The 21273-nt window shown below is 37.7% G+C and overlaps 1 protein-coding gene and 1 long non-coding RNA gene across 5 annotated transcripts in view; one reads left to right on the top strand and one right to left on the bottom strand.

Annotated features, from left to right (window-relative positions):
* hth (homothorax) overlaps window positions 1-21273 on the bottom strand; it is a 111341-nt gene that overhangs the window by 76507 nt on the left and 13561 nt on the right. For 2 of the 3 annotated variants that reach the window (XM_068301987.1, XM_068301988.1), the window contains exons 4-6: window positions 12731-12781; window positions 10478-10528; window positions 5352-5537 (exon numbers count right to left, since the gene is read on the bottom strand). In XM_068301987.1, the coding sequence (XP_068158088.1) occupies window positions 5352-5537; window positions 10478-10528; window positions 12731-12781 (288 nt within the window). Of the gene's footprint in view, window positions 1-1769; window positions 3494-5351; window positions 5538-10477; window positions 10529-12730; window positions 12782-21273 lie in introns of those variants that run through there. The other variant, XM_068301989.1, reaches the window with a different exon arrangement.
* Window positions 1-21273, top strand: part of LOC137585949 (uncharacterized) — a 174698-nt gene that overhangs the window by 152632 nt on the left and 793 nt on the right. Inside the window, exons 1-2 of one of the 2 annotated variants that reach the window (XR_011033652.1) lie at window positions 12461-12559; window positions 20862-21212. This is a non-coding gene — a long non-coding RNA (uncharacterized lncRNA). Of the gene's footprint in view, window positions 1-12460; window positions 12560-20861; window positions 21213-21273 lie in introns of those variants that run through there. The other variant, XR_011033651.1, reaches the window with a different exon arrangement.

Below are 21273 nucleotides of genomic sequence, written 5' to 3'. Positions count from 1 at the left end.
TTAAAAGACAATGGCAATCGTTTAAATGGCTATAAAAGATCAAGAATTCATTCCCATACACTCAATCATGTAGGGGGCTCTACAATTTGAATCCCTTGAATAGAGAGAGACCAAATAGCTTCAATTCTAGACAACTTGTCATCATTTTGAATTGTTATTAAAAGATTTTCATATACAATATAAGTAGTTAATTCCTGCGTTGAAAGTCACAAATTTTGGATTCGATTATCCACAGTTGCTAAACGAAGTAAATGAAAGAAGTCCTTATTTGTTGAGTTGAAATAGAAGACCAAGTTGTCCATATCCTTAAGGTCCAGGTCAATGCCTTAGTTTAGTATCCTAAAAAAATTGAATGCTGATCTTGAAAAATCCACAAAAGTCAAGGAATCCTTTGATCATTCGTCTAGTGTTCCAGCAAGTTGACGGCGCTTGGGGTTCTTCTCGTTGTATCCTTTCTTGTCCTTTTTTCAGGCTTATGATTAAGAAAAAATTCAAATTTTTGTTCGTTTCAAATATATTTTTTTCATATATTTATTGGCTAACTCTTTAAACTTTACTCTGTAGTTTTGTTTTTGTTTTGTTTCTTAATTTTTGCATTGTTTTTTTTTTTTTTTGTTTGTTTGTTTTGTTTTTTTTTTTAATTATATTATTAGTATACATATAAATAATTAAAAATATTACATTAAAATGTATTCGTATATCGTATAGAAGTTGCTGGTTGTTGTTGGTTTTCTTTTTTTTTTCTTCATATTCATTTTTTTTTTTTAGATTTTTCTTTTTAGTTTTTAGTTTTTTTTTGTTTGTTTTGTTTTTGATTGCGTTTTCTTTTACTTCGTCGTCGTCTGCTCTCACATAACATTTATCTCATTTTACACAATTTTGCTAAAAACTAAATAAAACAATTAAACAATAGTAATAATAATAATAATCAATCAATCAATCAATCAATCAAAATTTCTGCACAAAGACAAATCAAATGAATGAATTTCTGTTTTCTACACATTTCGTTTTAGTTTTTCTTTCTTTGTTTTTATTTTATTTTTTGTTTGTAGATTTATTTTGTAAAAATAAATAGCAAAAAAGCAATATGCAATAGTTTTTTTCCTTGTTGTTAATTCTAATTACGTATATCTGTATGTATATACTAGATTTAATATATATATGTATATATATTTGCATCAATTGTTTTGTTTGTTTGCTTCATTATTATTATTATTATTATTTTTACTTTTTCGTTTCATCTTTTACATATTTTTATAAAATATCACCTAAAGCAATTACGTATTTCAGTTTCTTCTTTTTTGTTTTTATATTTTATCGATAGTTTTGTGTGTTTTTACAGTACAACAATAAAAAATTAATTTAAAAAATGAACAAAAAATAATAATAAAACGAAAGTATTTCAACAAATAGACAAAAAGCTAGCAAAAAATCATAGGAAACAAATGAAATTGTAGCCAATTTTTAGTTTGCAACAATTTCGAAATGTATTTCTTACGTTTCTTTTTTTTTTTTTTGTATTATTTAAACTAAAAAAAAGCAACTCGCTTTTTAGCACGAATTATGCTAAAATTGTTTATAATATTAGCATAGTAATTTAGTTTTTTTTTTTTGTTTTTTGTTTTTTTAATTCGTTTTGCTTATGAGACAAAGTACAACAACTATTTTTGATTTGCAAGTTTGAATTTTTGCAAGATTTTCGTTTTTTTTATAGTAAGTTTTTTTTTTGGATTGAAAAAATAGTACAAAAGCTTTTTGACATATTCCCATTTTGTTTGTTTTTAGTTAGTTAATATTTAAACCTTGTTTTAGTCTAATTATACAAATGACTGCCCATATAGCTGGAATTGCAAATAGTTTTGCAAGCAGCTTGTTTTTAAGTACATTTTTTTTTTGAAATTTTTTTTCCTTTTGTTTTAGTAAGCCATGAACTTAAAACAAAAACAAAAGTGAGAAATTGAAAAATAGAGAGAGAGAGAGATAGAGACAGAGAGACAATGCCTAAAACTGCGAGTTATAGAGAGAGAGAGAGAGATAGAAGTTTCAAATTGTGTTTAGATTTTGGTTTATAGTTAGTTGAAGTTTTTTTTTAGTTTTTAAGCTTAGCATAATGTACTTTTTGCTAAGAACTTGTTAGGCTCTTTTATCTCTGTTGTTGTTGGGGGGTGGGGATCTAAGTAGCTGAGGGGAAAGAGTAATACAATAGTTACTACTTGACCATCTCTCCTATCATATCATATCATCTGATCTAAACTCATCTCATCTGCTATATATATATATATATATATAGTATATTGTTTGTTTTGAGCACCAAAAGCTGCGCTGTTTGCTACGTATTATTCTCATCATCTTTTTCTAGATTTTAATTAATTACATTTAGTTTTGTTTTAGTTTTAGTTTATCATAATAATAGTATGTATATCGCGTTTAGCATTTACTTTTATATATAGTTAAAAGTTGTTGTGATTTTTTTTTGTTTTGTTTTTTTGCTTAGTAAATGCTTAAAGTTGTTTTTAGTTGTTGTTGTTCTTCTTCTTCATTACGTATATTTAGTTAAGGATTTTGTTTTTGTTTTTGTCGCACGGTCTTGCAGCTCATTTAAAATGTCATCGTATATGCGCGTTGCCGTTTCAATTTAACTTTAACTTTTTGTGGTTTTTTTCTTTTCTTTTTAAACAATTAAGGTTAAGAAAACATAAATACAATACTTATGTTTTGTTTAACTCGTATCTTCTATTCGTATACTTTGCATTTGAACTCAGGTTGGTATTTTTTTTTTTTTTCATTACTCGATTTCAATTATTTTACGTATATGCGTTGCATTTTCTTTTCATTTCTTTTCTTTTTGTGTTTACAAACTTATCGAAATAAGCATAAGAATGGAAAACTATTTAGAAAAATAATATTAATAATAATAATGATTAAAAGATTCACATATAAAAACAAAAATATATATATATATGCATGTATATATTTGAATTTTTTGTTTTCTTCACTTTATTTTGGCAAGTTCTTCAAAGGTGTTGTAAAACACCTAAGAAAAAAAGGACGTAATGGTTTTTTTTTTATTTTTAGTATTTGAAAAATCGTATACACGTTGCCGAAGGATGATGAAATTGTTGAAAAAACATATTGAACGAAAAAGAGAGTGATAGAGAGAGAGAGGGAGAGGGGGGATTGATATTCAAAATAAAAAGAAATCAAACTATAAATATCGGCCTAGGCTTTAGGTTCATCTCCTTCCTTTTCTTTGCGTTTTCTACTTGCTAAAGTTATAATTTATAGAGAGTTAATCAAATACATATATCATCTCTATATATATATAAGGACTTTGTTTTTGTCGTAGTTATGTTCTTTCTTTTCTTTTATGCTGGGAAGATTGTGGGGGGCGGGGGGAGGCGTTAATTTGCTAAGACTAAAAGTCCGCCTCGTGTTTGATGCGATAACTGGCGTAGGTCTCTTCCAGCGGAGCAAAGTCTTGGGCATGGTTGGGCTGTGTTTGATTTCCAAATATGATTGGCACAGAGTTAGAGAAAGATATTTTTGTTTTCTATATATGGTTTATATATGTCTGTATGTCTGTCTGTAGAATATATGGGGATTTGGTGTGTGTGTGTGTTGGTTGTGGGGGAGGAGGGGGAGTCATTTTATACTATATTTATGTACAAGTTTACAAACTCAAAAAAAAAAATTAACCATCAAGAGCTATTGATAAATATTGTTATCGCTAGCTAACCTGACTGTACTCAGAATGAGAGAATGGCGGGTTATCTGCTATATCCTTAGGGATCAGGAAGTAAAGCCAGCTAATCAGAAGAATCAGTTGGCTTCTTTCATTTCCCAAACGATAATTCACAGACAATTTATATATATAGTATATATATATATATATAGGTCTATGCAGATACTAGATATCTGCATATGGTATAGCTTGTATATAGGAGTTATGTGCATATGTTTGTTGTAAAATGTTTAAAATTGTTAGTTTTTTTTTTTTTTTTTTTTGGGGAGAGGGGGGTTAGTAAACTTTTATATATATATGTATATATATATAATTGCGTTGGTTTTGTTAAGTAGTGAAAATAATAAAAAGGTTGTTAAATGTTTTTAATAATTATTAATAATATATATGTATATATATATACATATATATTTGGATAATTCTATATTGGCGAGCTATATGGGCCTCTTGCAAAAACGAAGTACTGGAACTTTTACTTATGCTTCTTTTTTTTCTTGACTTTTGTTCTTAATTTTCTCTTATTTTCTTGCTTTTTGTTTAATATTTTTGAGTTTTGCTTTAGTTGTTGGTACTTTTTACAATTTAAGCAATTATTTTTGTTTTTTGCGCTAATTATTGTTGCTCAGTTGCTGTTTCTTGGTTTTGTTTTTGTTTGTTTTTTTCTTTTTTAGTAATTTACAAGTTGAAAACAAAAATAACATGACTTTTGTTTTTGTTGTGCTGTACTTTTTGCTTTTGGAACTTAAATTTATGGCGTTTACTGTACAAAATAACAGACAAATTTCTAACGGCCGTCATCATTATCAGCAGCAGCAGCAACAACAACAACAACCAAACCCAATGGCTGGCAACATGACCAGGATGAGAAGGAGTAACAGCAGCGGGCATCTTGGAAGCTCGTTTGTCTTGTTGGCGTTGCATAAACGTTTTGTTTCTTTTTTCGTCGTTGTCGTTGTCGTCATTGTCGTAGTCGTAGTCGTTGTTGTTGTGGTTGTTGTCAGTGTTTGTTTGGCCGCTGCTGGTGCTGCTTCCTTATCCTTATCATTGTCCTGGCATTCTGCTACTTGCGCCTGTTGCTGCTGCTGTTGCACGTTAGATATTTGCTTGCCGTTGATTTATGAAGTTTTTTCTGTTTCTCATTTTTGCATTTTGCTTTCGTTTTTTTCTTCACTTCTTCTTTTTGCTTGACTAATTTACAATGTGTGTGTGTGTTCTTGTTCTTGTTCATAATTACGTACAACTTCTTCTGCGTTTTTTTTTTTCAAAGTTTGGATTTCAAATTCATCAATATTATACTTGTTGTTGTTGGTTTGCAAAGTTAATTAATTTCTTTCGGATTAATTGGCTTATGCAGTTTCGCAACATTTCTTTTTTTGTTTCATTTCATTTGATTTGATTATGCTTTTTTTTTAGTTTCATTCATTTGCTTTTTGTATTATTGTATTATTTATTGATTTAGTTTCTATTGATTCATTTATTAATCCCAGGGCATTGTGAGCACCCGCTTCGTTTTTGCAAGAAGGTCGTTATCGTACTACGAACATGGGTGCACCACCGCATTGTAGCTCGCCAATATAGGACCATGTGCTCCCGCGAAGGGGGTACTCACAACGTCTGGTGTACTAGCTCCATCGGTGTGCGATGTTGAGTCGGCGTTACTTCTTCCTTCACCATTTGCTGAACCTAATTCTGGTGGTTTGGTGGTGTCCCGTTCGTCGATCACTAAATCTATTGGCATTTTACCCTTTAAACATGAGATATATCGATGACAGAAATTATCGCATAATTCATGTACCTGTAATGAGAATAGCACCCCATTGCGAGACACACAGAGAGAGAGAGAGAGAAAGAAAGAGAGAGGGGGAAAAAAAGAAAGAAAGAATTGAATATTGAGTAAATTGTTGTAAGAACTTGTCTTATATTAGGTTGGTGCACTCTAAAAGGATTAGGGTGGGTAAATGGGGGGTGCAAGTGCTTAAAACTAATCTTAACCTAGAATAATAATAATGTATGAGTCATTGCAATACGTTCTTTATCCATTTGCAGTTGCATTCCTGCAACACTTAGCGCCATTGCTACAAAAAAACCTGATCAGGTTCTGTTCCCGCCACAAATGGCATGCAAATTGCTTTTATACCCTTCGTCTTTGCCTTCGCCCTTGCCTTCTCCTTCTTTGTTGTTCATCTTATTTCTTTTCACCATGCAAATGGTTGATGATGGTACTCAAAAATGGCGTAGACAACGGCAACACACAACCGGCTAAGCCCAAGTCAAACCTCTGTACATAAATATGCATAGGCCCAACGGAGAGCCCCAAAAAGGAAGTGCCCGGGCAGAGTCAAGTTTAGCCTCGGGGCACACTTTGAAGAGCATCCACCACCAGCACGTGCAACATGCTGATGCAGACGACGACGACGACGAAGAAGAAGCAGATCGCTGGCGTCAGCAGAAACAAAATGCGTTGACCATGTTCCCCCCTTCCTCACCATCTGCCTGACCAAGTCAGAGTCTATGTGTGTTGTGTGTGATAAAACAAATGCGATAAGACCAAAGTGAGTGTGAGTCAGGCAGGCAGGCAGAGAGTCAGAAGGGCCACTAAGGGGGAAGGGGGCGACTGAGATGCAGCACATATGCAAATATGCATACAAAGAGGAATGCAGCCGCCGCTACGGCTAAAAAGAAATTAATTGCACTGGGCTCAGGCAGACACCAGCAACAACAGGGTGCTCCATTTAACTGGGGGCATTTAATTTACGAAAAAGTGCGCGTTGCTTATGCAAATTGCTGCCGTTTTCTTTTCATTCTTTCTTTTTTGTGTTTTATATACAATACACATATATATTTTTGGATTTTTTGTTTTTTTGGCTTGCCTGCTGCAACAGTTGCTGGCGGTTCGACTATTAACTCGTCGTCGTTGTTGTTGTTGTTGCCCATTGGCCAAAACTTGTCAAACTTGTTTGCAGGCTACCGCTGACTCTGTTACTTCTGGCCCGACTGACTGCCAGCCAGCCAGCCAGCCAATATACCTTGGTTTGGCTTTCAATGTTATTGTCACCAAAAAATATATAAGATGATAAACTGGTTTATGACAGGACAATGTCAAATTTGTCGCTGCTGCTGATAAGCGGCACAAAACAGCGCGCTGTTTGTAATGTCTGCAACATGTTGCTGGCGGTTTTGATTGCCATAAAGCTTGCAATTAGCACGCCAGCAACATGTTGCACGCACACACATTTCAGCCCTTCGGCCTGCCTCCCTTCGTGACAGCCTGACTGACTGGCAACATAAATACTAAATTGATATGTTTATGCGACTTTATGCTCAGTCTCAGTTGCGCTGTCCCTGTTCTGTCCCCAACACACATTCAGCCACTCTGGGCCCTTCAGAGCCTGCGATGCTTGGACTCTGATAATTTTTGATTAATTTGTCAGCATTGTATGTGACATTTTGAACAGCTCATTGCGATATTTATGACTGGAGGGCCCCCACGTAGTTGCTGCTGCTGCTGCCGTTGCAGTTGCACATTGGGTGGGCATCTAAAGAGATCGGGCAAGCAGCAACAGAGGGCGTTGCTTGTTACTTGAAAGCATTGTAAATGTTACCATCATTTGTACATCCTGTTAAGCAAAACTTTTCACAGTCTCATTTCTCTCCGTCTCTCTCTGTCTCTGACATATTCTTCCTCCTAGTCCCCACTTCCACCTACAAACTGTCTGTTTTACAGCTTCCTTTACCAAGATGATAGGCATCGTTTAGCGTCCGGCTGACTTGCTCTCTTACTCGCCTTCTAATCTCAATGCAAATCGTTTGAATCTGCCTTGTGGTAATTTTCGATTTCCGTTAATAGATAGAGCATTTAATTTGCCTCGCTCAAACCCAAGAAAGAAAGCGCCTTCTGTCTGTCTAACAAGTATGGAAGTTGTTGTTCCCCCTCGATTTAAATTATATTTAATTAAGAATTTTTTAGATTGGAATTCAACAAAGTTTAAATGCGCTTTGAATTTGAAATTGATTTAGACAGATTTTGTACAGATTTTGGTAAATTCTTTTTTTTCTTCAATTGTGTTTTTTTCTCCCAAGTTAAAGATTAAGTAGCTTAGCTGCTTTTATAGGCAACTATACACTTATCTGTCTGTCTGACTGTCTGTCTTTGTGTCTGTATGGACAGAGAGAGAGAGAGATACAGCTGTTAGTGCTTAGCTTAGTGATCTGGCCAAGCCATCAAAACAAGGCCCCAAAATCGGTGTTGTTGCTGCTGTTGCTGTTGCCCCCATGCCGGCATGCTACCCCCTGCCGGAGCGTGTGCAACTGACCCAACGTGTTGTCTGGCTGACTGTCTGTCCGTCTGTCTGTCTATCAGTCGGTTGGGTTGGCTGGTTGAATTGTTCGTTGGTTGGCTGGTTGGTTGGTCTGTCTGTCTGTCCCTCAGTCAGTTTGTCAATTGCAATGCCTTGTTGATGTTGCTGTTGCTGTTGCTGTAGTGCCCGTTGTTTTTTGCATGTGACTCTCTGACGAGAATTGTCCGTGTGCTGAACGACGATGACGATGACGATGGGGCTCTGGCTGGCTGGCAAACCAGTTTTGACAGACACAAGACTTGAAAACGTCTTTTTAACTGATTCTGTGTGCTGTTGTTTTTAGCAGCAGCAACAAATATGCACACAGATATACAATCGTATATAGAAATAAATATATATATATTTCTTTTTGCCAGTCAGTCAGTCAGCCCGCACATTTTATTTAAGTATATTTTGTATTTCGTTTTTTTTTTTTCGCTGTATTTATATTTATTTTATACACCAAAAAATCGCCCGCTGCATTTTGTTGGCTGCATATAAATGAATGTTTTTTTATACAATCCGATAATGTTGTTGTTGCTGTTGTTTTTTCTGCCTACAAGTTGCTACAGTTCTTTGTTGTTGCTGTTTGTGTGTCTCGCAAGCTGTGTGAGTGACAAATGACAAAACAAAAACCTGTCGTGGTCTCTCTCAGAGCCTCTCAGATGATGATAAAGATCTCGATCGTTGGCTGTTGTCTCTCGTTCTCTATATGTATGTATGTATACAGGGTGCCATATGCAACAAATTGCAGCTGGCCAACACCGAATACCATTCCCTCGACAAGTCATAGTCAGTCTCTATCTGTTTGGCTGGCTTACTGCCTTAGTTTCTTTAGAAAGCGTTTGGATAATTAACATGACCGTCACTAATTGCACATTGATTGACTTTTGTTGTGCTGTAGCATACAGACATTTGATGCATTGTTTTGTTTGTTTTGTGTCATTAACCCATTGCCCCACACTCGAGTCTCGAGTCTCTTGAGACATTCCGAAACACACTCTATACAAAATGAATTTTTCTACCAATTTCAAGCTTAGCCTCAGTAAATATTCTCTTAACGTTTGTCTTGTTTTCAATGGTTGTTGCTTGTTGTTGTTTTTAGAATGTTTTGCATAATTTCTTACTTAAGACTTAATTGAAAAAAGAACTTGGACGGGTTTAGCTTAACTCAAAGCCCGGCTCCGTCTCCGGCTTCAGCTTCAGCTTCAGCTCCAGCTTCGGTTTCAGTTTCAGGCAAACGGCCAACGCTCCACGCTTCGCTGCGCATTTGCCTAATTAATTTTCTCGACACAGCAGCAACAACAACAACAAACGGCACAAGGGGCAGTTGGTGGGGGCATTAATTACGACCACGTTTGAGGAACAACTTCCATTAAGTCCATAGACAGACAGACACACACACGCACCCAACTAACCAACCAACGAACAAACCATCTAACCAAGTTCTTGCATATTATTTGAAATTAAAACAAATTAGGCAACCTGTAATTTTTCCATTTAGACTATAAAAAAGTGTCTAATAATCAAGTAGGTGTTGCCGACGAAAAGAAACTCCAAACTAAGCATTCCCGACAATAGTTGAAATTTTAATTTATGTACACGCCGATCTCCCGCCCTTATCAGGCATCTACACAACAAACACAGGAGTGGGGGGCCTGGTTGACTGAGTGAGTGAGTGAGGGAATTGGGAGGCATCACACCTCATGAATTAACAACAAAAGACAAATGCCGAAAATGAATGCATTGCATTGTTTGAATATTTCTATATAAAGTAAAACTATTGTACTTCAAATGTTCTCTTATCTGGCCAACTAACAAATAAACTCGAAATCCACCTGCTTTGCCCCGCGGCGGCAGGCGGCAAACTGAAAACTGCATCCTGCCATAGAAAATTTTGTGACTCTCGTTAATTGGCCAATCGTTTGATTTTTCAACTCAAATGCGTTGCCATTCCCCGAAACCAAATCCGATTCTAATTTAGACATAGACTGATATATGGGGGCCCGCCTGCTGTGGGGTTAGCCCGGCTTTACAAGCTCAATAAAATGTCAACACAAATGTTGGTAATTGAAATGCCAGTTTGTCCATGTTGCAAATGTTTCGTATACCCTGTAGTCAGGCTGCAAGATGGGTATATTAAGATGACTATTCGACTTCCTCTTGAACTTGACTACTTTTCTTAGATGGAAATCCTTTTCCAGGGTATCTTCTAGTCTACTTATATATATGCTTTTCATTTATAGAGCCTGTTTGGGTGGCCATTTGATAAATTACTCGGCCTGACTTGGCAACAATCTCTGGTTAATTGCATGACTATGGGGTAAAAACGTATTGCAATGCTCGTACTAAATACATTTACTTATATTTATTATAATCATTTTTGCTTGGTACTTACTTTTTCTAATTCTAAAAGGTGAAACCGAAGTACTTGTATTGCTTGCACCATCTGAAAATAGAAATACAAAAAAAGAAAATAATCAATAAATGTATTGAATAACATTAAACATCATAATCATCATCATCATCATGATCATCGTCATCATGGGGAGTGGCATTTTGTTGTTCTAGGGTGACCAGATGCTAATTAAAATGTCAGTTTGACATTTGACATTTTTACGATGCTGCTAACTGCTGTGTGGCCAAGCTTCCAGCTGCCTACTGCTACTGCAAGTTGCAAGATCCGAGGATCGGAACGAACCAACTTTGAAGAATTTCATTTTAACCGCGAGATAATAACATAGAGAAGACATGCTATAAACATTTTTATAGCATGAGCGAGAGTAAATACCAAACACACACACACACACACACACACAACAGCCAACAATATTCCCTGTAGTTTTTCTCGTCTTGAGATTTGCTTCCCCCCCCTGGTTTTTGGTCTTTTTTTTCAGTTGTTGAATAAGTGTTACTAAATGCACTTTTAAATGTTCAAAACATGATGTGCCCAAGAGCAGAGAGCGGCTGGGGTGGTGGGGGCAGGGGGAGGTACAGGCCTCTGTGGTGGACCACAGAGTAGTGGCATGCCAAAATGATTTATGGCCAAAGTACGCAGGCGCGCACACGGCCATGGCCAGGCCAGGCCAGACCAGAGCAGACCCAGACTGGGTCTTTTTCTGTCCAAATGTCTGTCCCACTGCCATGCGGCATTCAGTGAGTGTGTACTACAACTAATAAACTAATCTGCAAGTGCATAAAATTAGGGCCACCAGAGATTTCTCTGTTGCTCTCCTTTTACTCTCTATCCATCTCTATCTCTCTGTCATTTTGTGGCGACTAATACGCCATAAAAACTGAAGGCATAAAACATTGACAGTGCGTGTGAGTGAGTGAGTGACACATTTACGACTGAGAGGAGTCGCAATTAAAATTAGTTTTGCCCATAATCTCTCTATAAGACGGCAGCAGCAACTGTTCCTCATCTTCATCCTCATCCTCATCGACATTTATATTCTCATCTTTTGGTTTTCCAAAAGTTTATGCGATTTGTTTAGCCCAATTGCATGGCTCGTTTTGTACTTTTTGCATGCGGCATTTCCGTCTTCATTTACATGAATCTCGATCTCTCTGACTCATGTGTGCGCGTCCATAAAAAATTTATATACATATTATGACTCGACTGTAAAAGCAACAACAAAGACCCCAAAAAACCAGCCAAAAGGAATGAGGTAAGAGTCAAAAGAGACTGAAAAACGAAAGGGAAATGCGTGTTAAGGATGACACGAGATAAGTTTCACTTACGAAAAACTGTCGAAACTGCATTTGATCACTTGGTTAACTAAAGGCCCCATTGGATGACTTAATATTCCCTTTGATAGTGTAAATGAATATACTCTACAATTCCGTTTAAATCAGAAGAGTATCTCATCTTTATCAAAGGGATTTAAGCTTGACTGGAACATTAGTTTTTAACTGATGAACTGATCCTCAAAACTAACAAACGACAAGATCATGAAATTGCCGCCAAGGTTGCCCATTGCCTTCTCTCTCTCTCTCTCTCTGCCTGTCTTATTGGCATTTGCCTTTATAGATCTCGCTGAATGCAACGGTCGATGCTTTGTTGTTGCTTTTACTGTGCACACACACTCGTGTATATATATATATATATACGGACAGATCGAGTCAAGGCAGGCGGCTGCCCATTTAGAGAGTGCAAAAATGTCATATGCATCATTAAATCGTTCTGCTTCATATTGTAGTCGACAACGTTGAACATGGTCCCGGCAGCTCCCGGCGGGTTGGTTGTGCCCCCCACACTTTCCGCACAGCAAATGCATATGCAAAATGAAAACGTATGGCAACGCTGTCCAATAAAATGTCGAAACAACTCAGTCGAAGCCAAAGCAAAGTGAGCAAATGCTCATAAATTGTGCACAGTTCGTGGTAGAAGCAGCGGCAGCTTCTGTTACTAAATTCGCAGTGATTTATTCTAAATAAAAGAAAATTATTCAATTGTTGTCGTTTGTTTTGGGTCAAGGTGATTGCGAACCGACATCAGAAACTGGCTCTCCTTTTCTCTCTCTCTCACTCTGTCTCACGCTTTGCCATGATCTTTGGCATCCGCAAAATACATACAGTCAACATGTTGCCGCAACAATGTTGCCCACGTGAATTTAGATTTTTTGTTTTGTTGGTTTTGTGTACTTACCAGTGAGTCGACTTCGGGATCTGCGGTATAGTAGGGTTTCTGTGATCTTATCTGCAATGAGAAGAGAAAGAAAGAAAGAGATGAGGAGGATATAGAATAAGAATGAGATACATAAAAAAGAAAATGCAAATCGTGGCAAAAAAAAAGGGAAGAAACAGCTGTTTTATCTCTTGACAAATGCAGGCAGGTGGCAGGTAAAATGCAACACTCCCTCTCTTGGGTTTTTAGATATATTCCCTACCTTTATGTGTGTGTGTGTGTGTGTGTATGTAGGTTGCTGTGTTGTCTGGTGTTGCCGCACTTTTATGATGCCCACCCGTTCACATAGAGGGCAATGTGATAAGAAGAGCGAACAAAACAACAACAATAACAAAAATAATAATAATAAAATATAGAAATATTGTATACACATTATAAATGTATTAAGAGACAACAAAAGTAACAAGCACATCGGTTTCAAACACGATACCATGGGAACTGCAACATTTGCGTAAAATGCTCATCAAAATCCATCCAACCATCCATCCATCCAACAAAAGGTGACTCTGCCGTGTGACCATAAAAGAGATTCTCGTTTTTATAGCAAGGCGAACCGAAAATAAACCACACACACTCAAACACACACCCATGTAGATAAAAATCACAAAAGCAATATCTGGCTAGATAAAATGCCAAAACAGAGACCCCAAAAAACACACACACAGAAGAGAAGAAACGCAGGCAAAAAATGCGACAGAAGGTCAAATAAATGCTGCGAATTATGTATTTGAAACTATCTATCTGTTGGTTGTTAACGTTTGACGATAACTCTCACGGAACCGACACAATAAATATCATGTTGTGTCTCCCGCTGAGTGCCCCTAGCCCCCCCTCGCCAGAGTGTGAGAGCTGACCTTGCACAAAGAAGTCTTTAGATTATCTGACCACACACAGCAATTTGCAACAAGGTTGTCCATGAATTTGCTGATCTCAGCAACTGATAAGTTTTGAATATCGATCTCATTAAGTAGAAAGTCGGAGATTGACTAGATCGCTTGGAAATCGATCACATGCTGAACTCAATGTGCAATAAAACACAGAAAGTTGGAAACTGCAATTTGCCCTACCTACTGATCCAGTACCAGTAACGGCAATTTTAGAAATCAACTGAGACCTGAGTGGCTAATAATTACACACTTGCCTACAGTCAGATCGAATGGACTTTTGCACAAAGGTGGGGGGTGGAAGAGGAGAAAAAAACGCCCCATTGTGTGGCAGCAACAAAAACACATCCAAACACACCAATATTAATAACAAATACAAAGCACAGCCATTGACGACTACGACGACGACGACGACGACGAGAGCGACAACAACGAGGCACAGCAAAAAGAGTTGCGTGATGGAGAGTTTTGCCAAAGTCGTTTGGGGTTTGTGTGTTTGGCTTTTATGTTGCATTTTCAAATGCTGGTTGGTTGCTGCCGGCGTTGCACATACAGACACAATATAAAAGACCTCCACACACACTCACACACACACACAATGAGAGGGAGATAGTGGAGTGTTGTAGAGTAGGAGCTGCCACGAGAAGTTGCCAAACTGGTTTTATATATTTGCCATGATGATATGGCCAGGTCGCGCTTTTAGCCTTTTGCTGATATGAAAAGCAAGCAAATGGTAGGCATATGGCACGCACGTATTCCCCTCTCTCTCTCTCGCTCGCGCACTCCCTCTACTATATATACTATATAATGTAGGTATATGGCAAATCGAATGCCCAGAGTCCGACAAAATGGCTGCCCTTTTTGCTGTTTTTTTTGTTGTGCTAATTGGAGAGAACCTCAAACTAGTTGCAGCATACCAAAACTGATAAGCCTTGCAAATCTTTTTGTCAGTAGTCCGACGTCCAATGTCTGAGGTTTTTTAAAATATATAAATCATTTTCCAACTAGTAAATTCACAGCATGAGACAAGTCTATAAATATCAATCGGCCAGTTGGGGCGTGAAAATCTATATGTGACTCTGTGTATGTGTGTGTGTGTGTTTGTGTGTGTGGAAATGGTAAATGAAAATGAAATTTTTCCTTCTTCCAACATTTTGTCAACACGCTGCGTGGGCGGCTGCAGCTGACAATTTCATATTTATAGCCCAAGCAGAGTAGAAACATTTTCTCTCTCATATCCAACATAAAAATATATATACACATATATATATTCTCAATTCATGGCGGAAAACCCCACTAAAAGCGACACGGAAACAAAACACAGAAAAAACTACAAACAAAAGCCAAAGAAATAATAATAAAATATTAACTTGCACGTCATTCCAGCCACAAAGTTCTATACGCGCCCAATTCTAATCAGTTTCACATGAGCAGCTCATAAATTTTGCAATCCATGGGCGACAAAAAATCACTACTGTTTAGATACTGCTCTTCAAACGGTTTTATGATGCCAATAAATGCAATTATACAACACACCGAAACACAGGGCCAACGCAATAATAACGTTTTACAAAATATATAAAAACAAAAAAAAGATACCCACCATCCGAACACCATGGCAAACAATACGTCGCGTAGGTGGTCATAAATTTTAAGGGGAATTTTCGAAATCAATTCTTTTTATTTATTTTTTTGATCGAAACCCCCTCCAACCAAAGACTCATCCAGAGTAAAGACCCCTTTGCCAACCACGTGCCAACAAGTTGTCATAAAGAGCCAATCGAAAACGAAAACTAAAGTAAAAGCTAAAAATTATGATTCAATCAAAATTGCTTTTAATGTCTCACATGATAAATTTATAGAAATTTGAGCCACTAAAAAAAACTAGAAAAAAACCAACAAGAAATAGAAAATAAAGTGGAAGGGGGCGGAGGGAACACGTTAAAAATCGAAACTCAAACCAAAACACCAAAAGCAACAATCATAAAAATGTTGTAGAGCATTTGTTTTTGCTACGTTTTTATTAGGCCAATACCTAGGAGCAGCAGCACCAGCACCAGCAGCAGCAGCAGTTTATAGCCCTGGCATTGTGTTGGCCATAAACCTATGGGAGAAAACTCAGTGGCGCGAGGAGGGGACGAGAAAGACTCTACAATGAAGTGGAAGAGTGTAGTGAGTAGTGAAGTAAAAGCACTTGAGTAATGGCCATAAAGCTTGCCCAGCAAATGGCCATAAAGCAATTTATGCGACTTTTGGAATCAGCGCACAAAACGGTAGCCAGAGTCACAGTCAGAGAGCCGCAGACTATGGATGGGCGGCGAGACAAGCCAAAAAGCTTTGAATGCACTTGAGAAACTGCATTCTGATAAGCTGGGGGAGCACAACTAGTCAGACAGAAAGCAGTGTGTGGCGGGTGACCTTAAAGGAACTAGTTCAGGTCATGTCTCACACACTAACACACACGTCTCTGTTATTAGTTTATCTAATGCGGCGCCTAAATTGCTGCACGTAGCTACACTAATTCTCATTATTACTTTTGTTTTTGTTGTTCATGTTGCGTGCCTCGGCGCCGGCCGCATGCGGGTAAACTGCTCTCTCTCTCTCTCTCTCTATCTCATTCTCTCAGTTGCTCCTCGCTATCATCATAAACAAATGAAAAAGAAACAAAAACAAATACAACACACAACAGCAACAACAGCAATTGCTGAGAGACGCTGTCGAAATGTTATCGAGACTTTTATCTCCCTTGTGGCTTGAAATAACAAATTCCCCAAAAGGGGCAACTAGACAACAACAACAACAATGGCAACAATTTTTCAAAACTTTTGTTGCTGCCACGTGAGTTAAATTATTGTACCAAATCACACGTCATGGTACCCCCGCCCCACCCCCTTGAGCAATCTGCATCTGTTTCAGCCACTGCAACAGTTTTTTTGTATTTCATTTTTGCAAGAAACCAAAAACCAACATAAGCCTATCAAATTTCTCACACCTACAACAAATATTGAAGTCACACGACACTTAGGTACCTAAAAGCTTGCACAATTCCAAAAATATTTAACCCACACCATACGACATGGACATGGCCAAAAGGGGAGCCAGAGCAGAACTGTAAAGAGATTTGTAATCTTTAAATCGTTTCCTTTAGAAAGGTCTCTAAAAACGTCTTAGACCTTAGAACGTTGTACTATCAAGGATGCTTCGAATCTCCTCAATAATACGAGGAAAATGTTAATGAAAAGTCTCGATCTTGTTTCCCTCTCTTTACGTCCATGCATCGAAGGAATAATTTTCTTGTAATGCAATACCAAAGAACCAACAACACCCATGATGATGATGTTAATCGGCCTGATGATGATGATTATGACGATGTTGTAGTTGTTTAATGTGGCTGATTACTTTTACCCAAAGCAAACAAAGACCCCAAACAAAAACAAAAACCATGTGTACAATTTGTTGTCGTTGTTGCTTTTGGTTTTTTTTTTCTATATCTTTATAATGGTGCCCTGTACACATACAATATCGGTAGTAAAACAAAAAACAAAAACAAACACAACAATTGAGGTGACAACAATAATAATAATAATAACAAGAACAAAAACTATAACTGGGATGACTCCCCAACCAGCAAGTTCTGTGTATACAGTTCAAGGAGAGGGAAGAGGAAGGGAAAAGTAGTAGTTGTAGGTCTTGGCTTGATTTACTTAGAGGTTTATAGCTCAGTGCAAACGCATCGCTTCATTTCATAGCCGTTCATTATTCTTTTGTATCTGCTTGGGCCGCCGTTTTACAACCCAAACGACGTAAAGTAAACCAAACCAAACCAAGACAAACGCACTGTGAGGTAGCTGCTTCTCGAGATACTTCTAACGATTCACCAGCAGCACCAGCAGCAGCAGCAGCAGCAGAACAAGAACAAGAACAAGTACAAGTAAAAGAACCAGACGAAGAAGCGGGCAAACATTGGCAACATGAAGAAGATGGTCAATATTTGCATTGGGGGAAAAAGTACAAGACAGATAGACCGACCAACTGAGACTGCTGGAGAGACAGTCAGAATTTCTTGTGTCTGAAATGAGGGAAACATACAAAATGATACCTGTTGTTGCCAATGCTCTCACTTTACATCACTTGACGTCTGCCACAGACATCCGGTTGGGTTTTCTTCATCTTCTTTTCTTCTTCTTTTTGATAATGTGAAAAACCATTTTCCACCAAATTTGTCAAAGCAGCACCTTGGCCTGTCCTCATCTTGTTTCTTGTTTTGTTGTGGGACTTTTTCTTGAGTTGATTTTTTTTTTCTCTTTCTTTCTTTTTTATTATTTAATTGAAAACGTTTAGCAGTCTGACGACTGAGAGTCATAAATCATTGGCAAGATTCTCATAAGTAACGCCACATAAATAAAAGCGCAACGAAAGAGTTGCCACAGAATGAATGAGAAATGCATAACTCACACACACAGAGAGAGAGAGAAGAGAGCATAAATGAAAGATTTCTCAAATTCTCTAGCAATCATCAGAACCATTTTGTTCTTCTGACTCGATTTGTACAATTTGAATCGATTTATAGTAAGTTCTATGCCCTGCCCTTCCCTGCCCTGCCTTGCCCTTCTTCCTTTGCTACTCTAATCGACATGTGTCTATATATATACACATACATGCATATATTTATATATATATAGATCGATGCCCTAATGGGTTAACAGCCATCGAGCAGCAACTTGCCACACACAATATTTGATGAGCGTATTAGAGTCTAAGTAATGTGGCACTCACACAGCGATAATGTATCTATGAAATGCACGATACATTTGCCTCGTATATAGAGCTGTTAAAAAGGGTCAAACTACTGTACAAACATTGAAAAGCGAACGAAAACTATCCAAAAGCAGAAAACATAGACATAGACATAGACACACATACATACATATAAACTAAATAATAACATTTAAAAGGCGCCAAGTGGTTTCATAAACAAATATTTGAATATATCTAAAACTAGGAAAAACTAGATTGAAAAAGCATCTGAAAATGGAAATGAAAATGCGAGAGAGTGAAATGCCTAGTGTAATCAAATGCAGCTGTAAAGTAAATAAACCTGTGGGTGGAAAATGCTTTCCCTTCCCCCCCTGTGCAGTTCTCTCTGTCAGTTGTCTCTGTCTCATTCTCTGACAGGCTGTGGCTGTGGCAAATCAATTCACGCTGTGCAATTGCAGCAATCATTGAGAGAACACACAGAGTTTTTCAGTTTTTCAGTTTTCGGGTTTTCAGCTTTTGTGTTCATTTATTTTTTTTTTTTTTGTGAATTTTTCAGTTTTTGCGTCGCAATTGCCTGATTGTGTGCCCCTTCCCCCTGTGGCAACAGTTGCGTCTGCGCATTGCTGCTCTTTTGGCAGTTAGTTCTGTTAACAAGTCTTTTGTTCGACTTAAGAAACTCAAAACCCGCTAAAGGCTAGGGGTTGCTTTAGCCAAAAGAACAATGGTTTAATAATATAACTGCGCAGAGGGACGAGGAATGTATGAATGTGTGTGTGTGTGTGTGTGTGTGTGTGTGCGAGAGAGAAAGAGGGGCAGATTAAAAAGGTACCAAATTCCAAATAAAAAGGTAAAGGTTTCTGTATTTTTTATCATTAAAAGAACAAAACAACAAAACGAGACCTCATACCGACAACTGCGACGACTGCGAGAGGGGCACAAAAGAGATTAAGTTCCTTGTGCGTAGAGAAAGAAGGTAGAACCAGAGATGAGACCCAGAGACGACCCTGGGCCACAGCCGGCAAGTGAGCATTCCAAGCTGCTGTTGCCTCTGCTGACAATACAACTGGGCAAGCGTAACCTTTCATACCTGATTATGAGATGCTCCCTCTCTAGCTATCTCTCTCTCACTCACACACACACTCACTCTCTATGTGTGTGTCTTGTTTTTGGGATTCAGTCGAAATCAGAAAATGCAATTTACGAAAAGCAAAACAATGAGAATGGGAATAGCTATGAGAATCGACATGAAATTGCCTTTTGTGCCAAGCAAGAGAGAGAGAGAGGGAGAGAGAGATAGACTGAGGGAGAAAAAACCCAATCCCAATCCCAACAAACCCAAAAACCGAAATCCAAAAACCAAAAAGCATAGCTAAGGCATTGATTGGTATTAATGCCTTAACCTGTTTCGGAATTTATTCTTTTCGATCTACCTGGACAAAAAACAAAACCACACACACAAAAAAAAAGAAAAGGTTCTGATGCCTGGTCTGATCTCGTTGTGATGTGATCGGGTCGTCTCTTCATTTTTAGCAAGTGAGTTATGGACTAGTGAAAATAGTCTATCTATCTATACTTATATGACAGTGTCAATGTTATGGCAGTTAGTCTTTTCTCTCTTTCTCGTTGCTGTTTAATGTCAAGGACACACTGACAACATGATCTAGGAAGAAGCACTCGTTATACACTCATTTCGTGTGTGTGTGTTTGTGAGTCTGTGTCTGATGATACACAGAGATATAGATACAACAGCTTGAGAGCAACAGAAATCAGAAATCATCATCATCATTTACCCGCACTTCATTAATCATCATGCCAAAACAGACAGCCCCCAACCAAGAGACGCGTCTGCGGCACACGCATGGTTGCATTCAATGGCAACAACAACGACAGCCCAAAAGAAGACAATGGGCCAGTGTTTCGTTGTCAGCGCCAAAATCAACTCATCGCATGTACAAACTATTAGCCAAAACGCCAAAAGTTGTCAGCCTACAGTTTATACAATGTCAGCCTGTGACGACGACAACCGCAACAGCAACAGCAATACACAGAAACCACAACAGCAACAGCAACAACGACAACGACAACTGATTTTCATTAAAAATTACTTAAAATGAAATCATAAAAATTATTTCGGCAGTCAGCATGGGTCCTCTTTCACCCTCCAATCACCAATCTGTATCCTCACTTTTATCTCAGACAAAGACAAAGACTGCAGTCACATTAAGCAATTTTCGTATGGGGAGAGAAATCTTCAGAAATCATCATTATCATCAGCAACATCCTCATGATCAACAGCAACAGCAACGGCAGCAACATGATCATCAGAGGGAGCAACGAACATCTTCAGTTTTTTAATTTTTTTTTTTTTGTTTTGTTGCTTATATTTTTATAAATATTGTTTTTATTTTTATTTCTTTCTCTCTTTTTCTTTGCTTTTTGTTTCGTTTTAGTTGTATCCTCTGTTGATTTCTTGTTGTTGCCGTTGCTGCTGCTGCTGTTGTTTTCATTTGCATCACATGTTTCTGCTTTTAAAGAGAAATTATAAAGCGTTTCCTTAGCTGCATCATTAGCAGCGCCAACACCAAAAGTCGCCTAACTATGTATGTGACTGCCAAGATCTGGCAGTCAGTCAGACAGTCAGGAATGGAAACTGCAACTGGGACCTGCATTTGAGAGACTAGGGCGTTGGCGTAATGCATGAGACATGAGATATATCTATGCAATCTATCTATATAAAACGCATCAGCATCATCAACATCGGCAGCAGCAACTACTAAAAAAGTGCCAAAGTGTATATGTATGTATGTATGTATACCATATAAATACTCTATATATTTTTAGCTTAGCAATGTTTTTTTGGTT

The sequence above is a fragment of the Drosophila tropicalis genome, unplaced genomic scaffold, assembly GCF_018151085.1.
Source record: "Drosophila tropicalis isolate 14030-0801.00 unplaced genomic scaffold, ASM1815108v1 contig_878, whole genome shotgun sequence".
NCBI lineage: Eukaryota > Metazoa > Arthropoda > Insecta > Diptera > Drosophilidae > Drosophila > Drosophila tropicalis.
The sequence above is the reverse complement of the archived record's forward strand: the minus strand, read 5'-3'. Positions and strand labels throughout refer to the sequence as shown.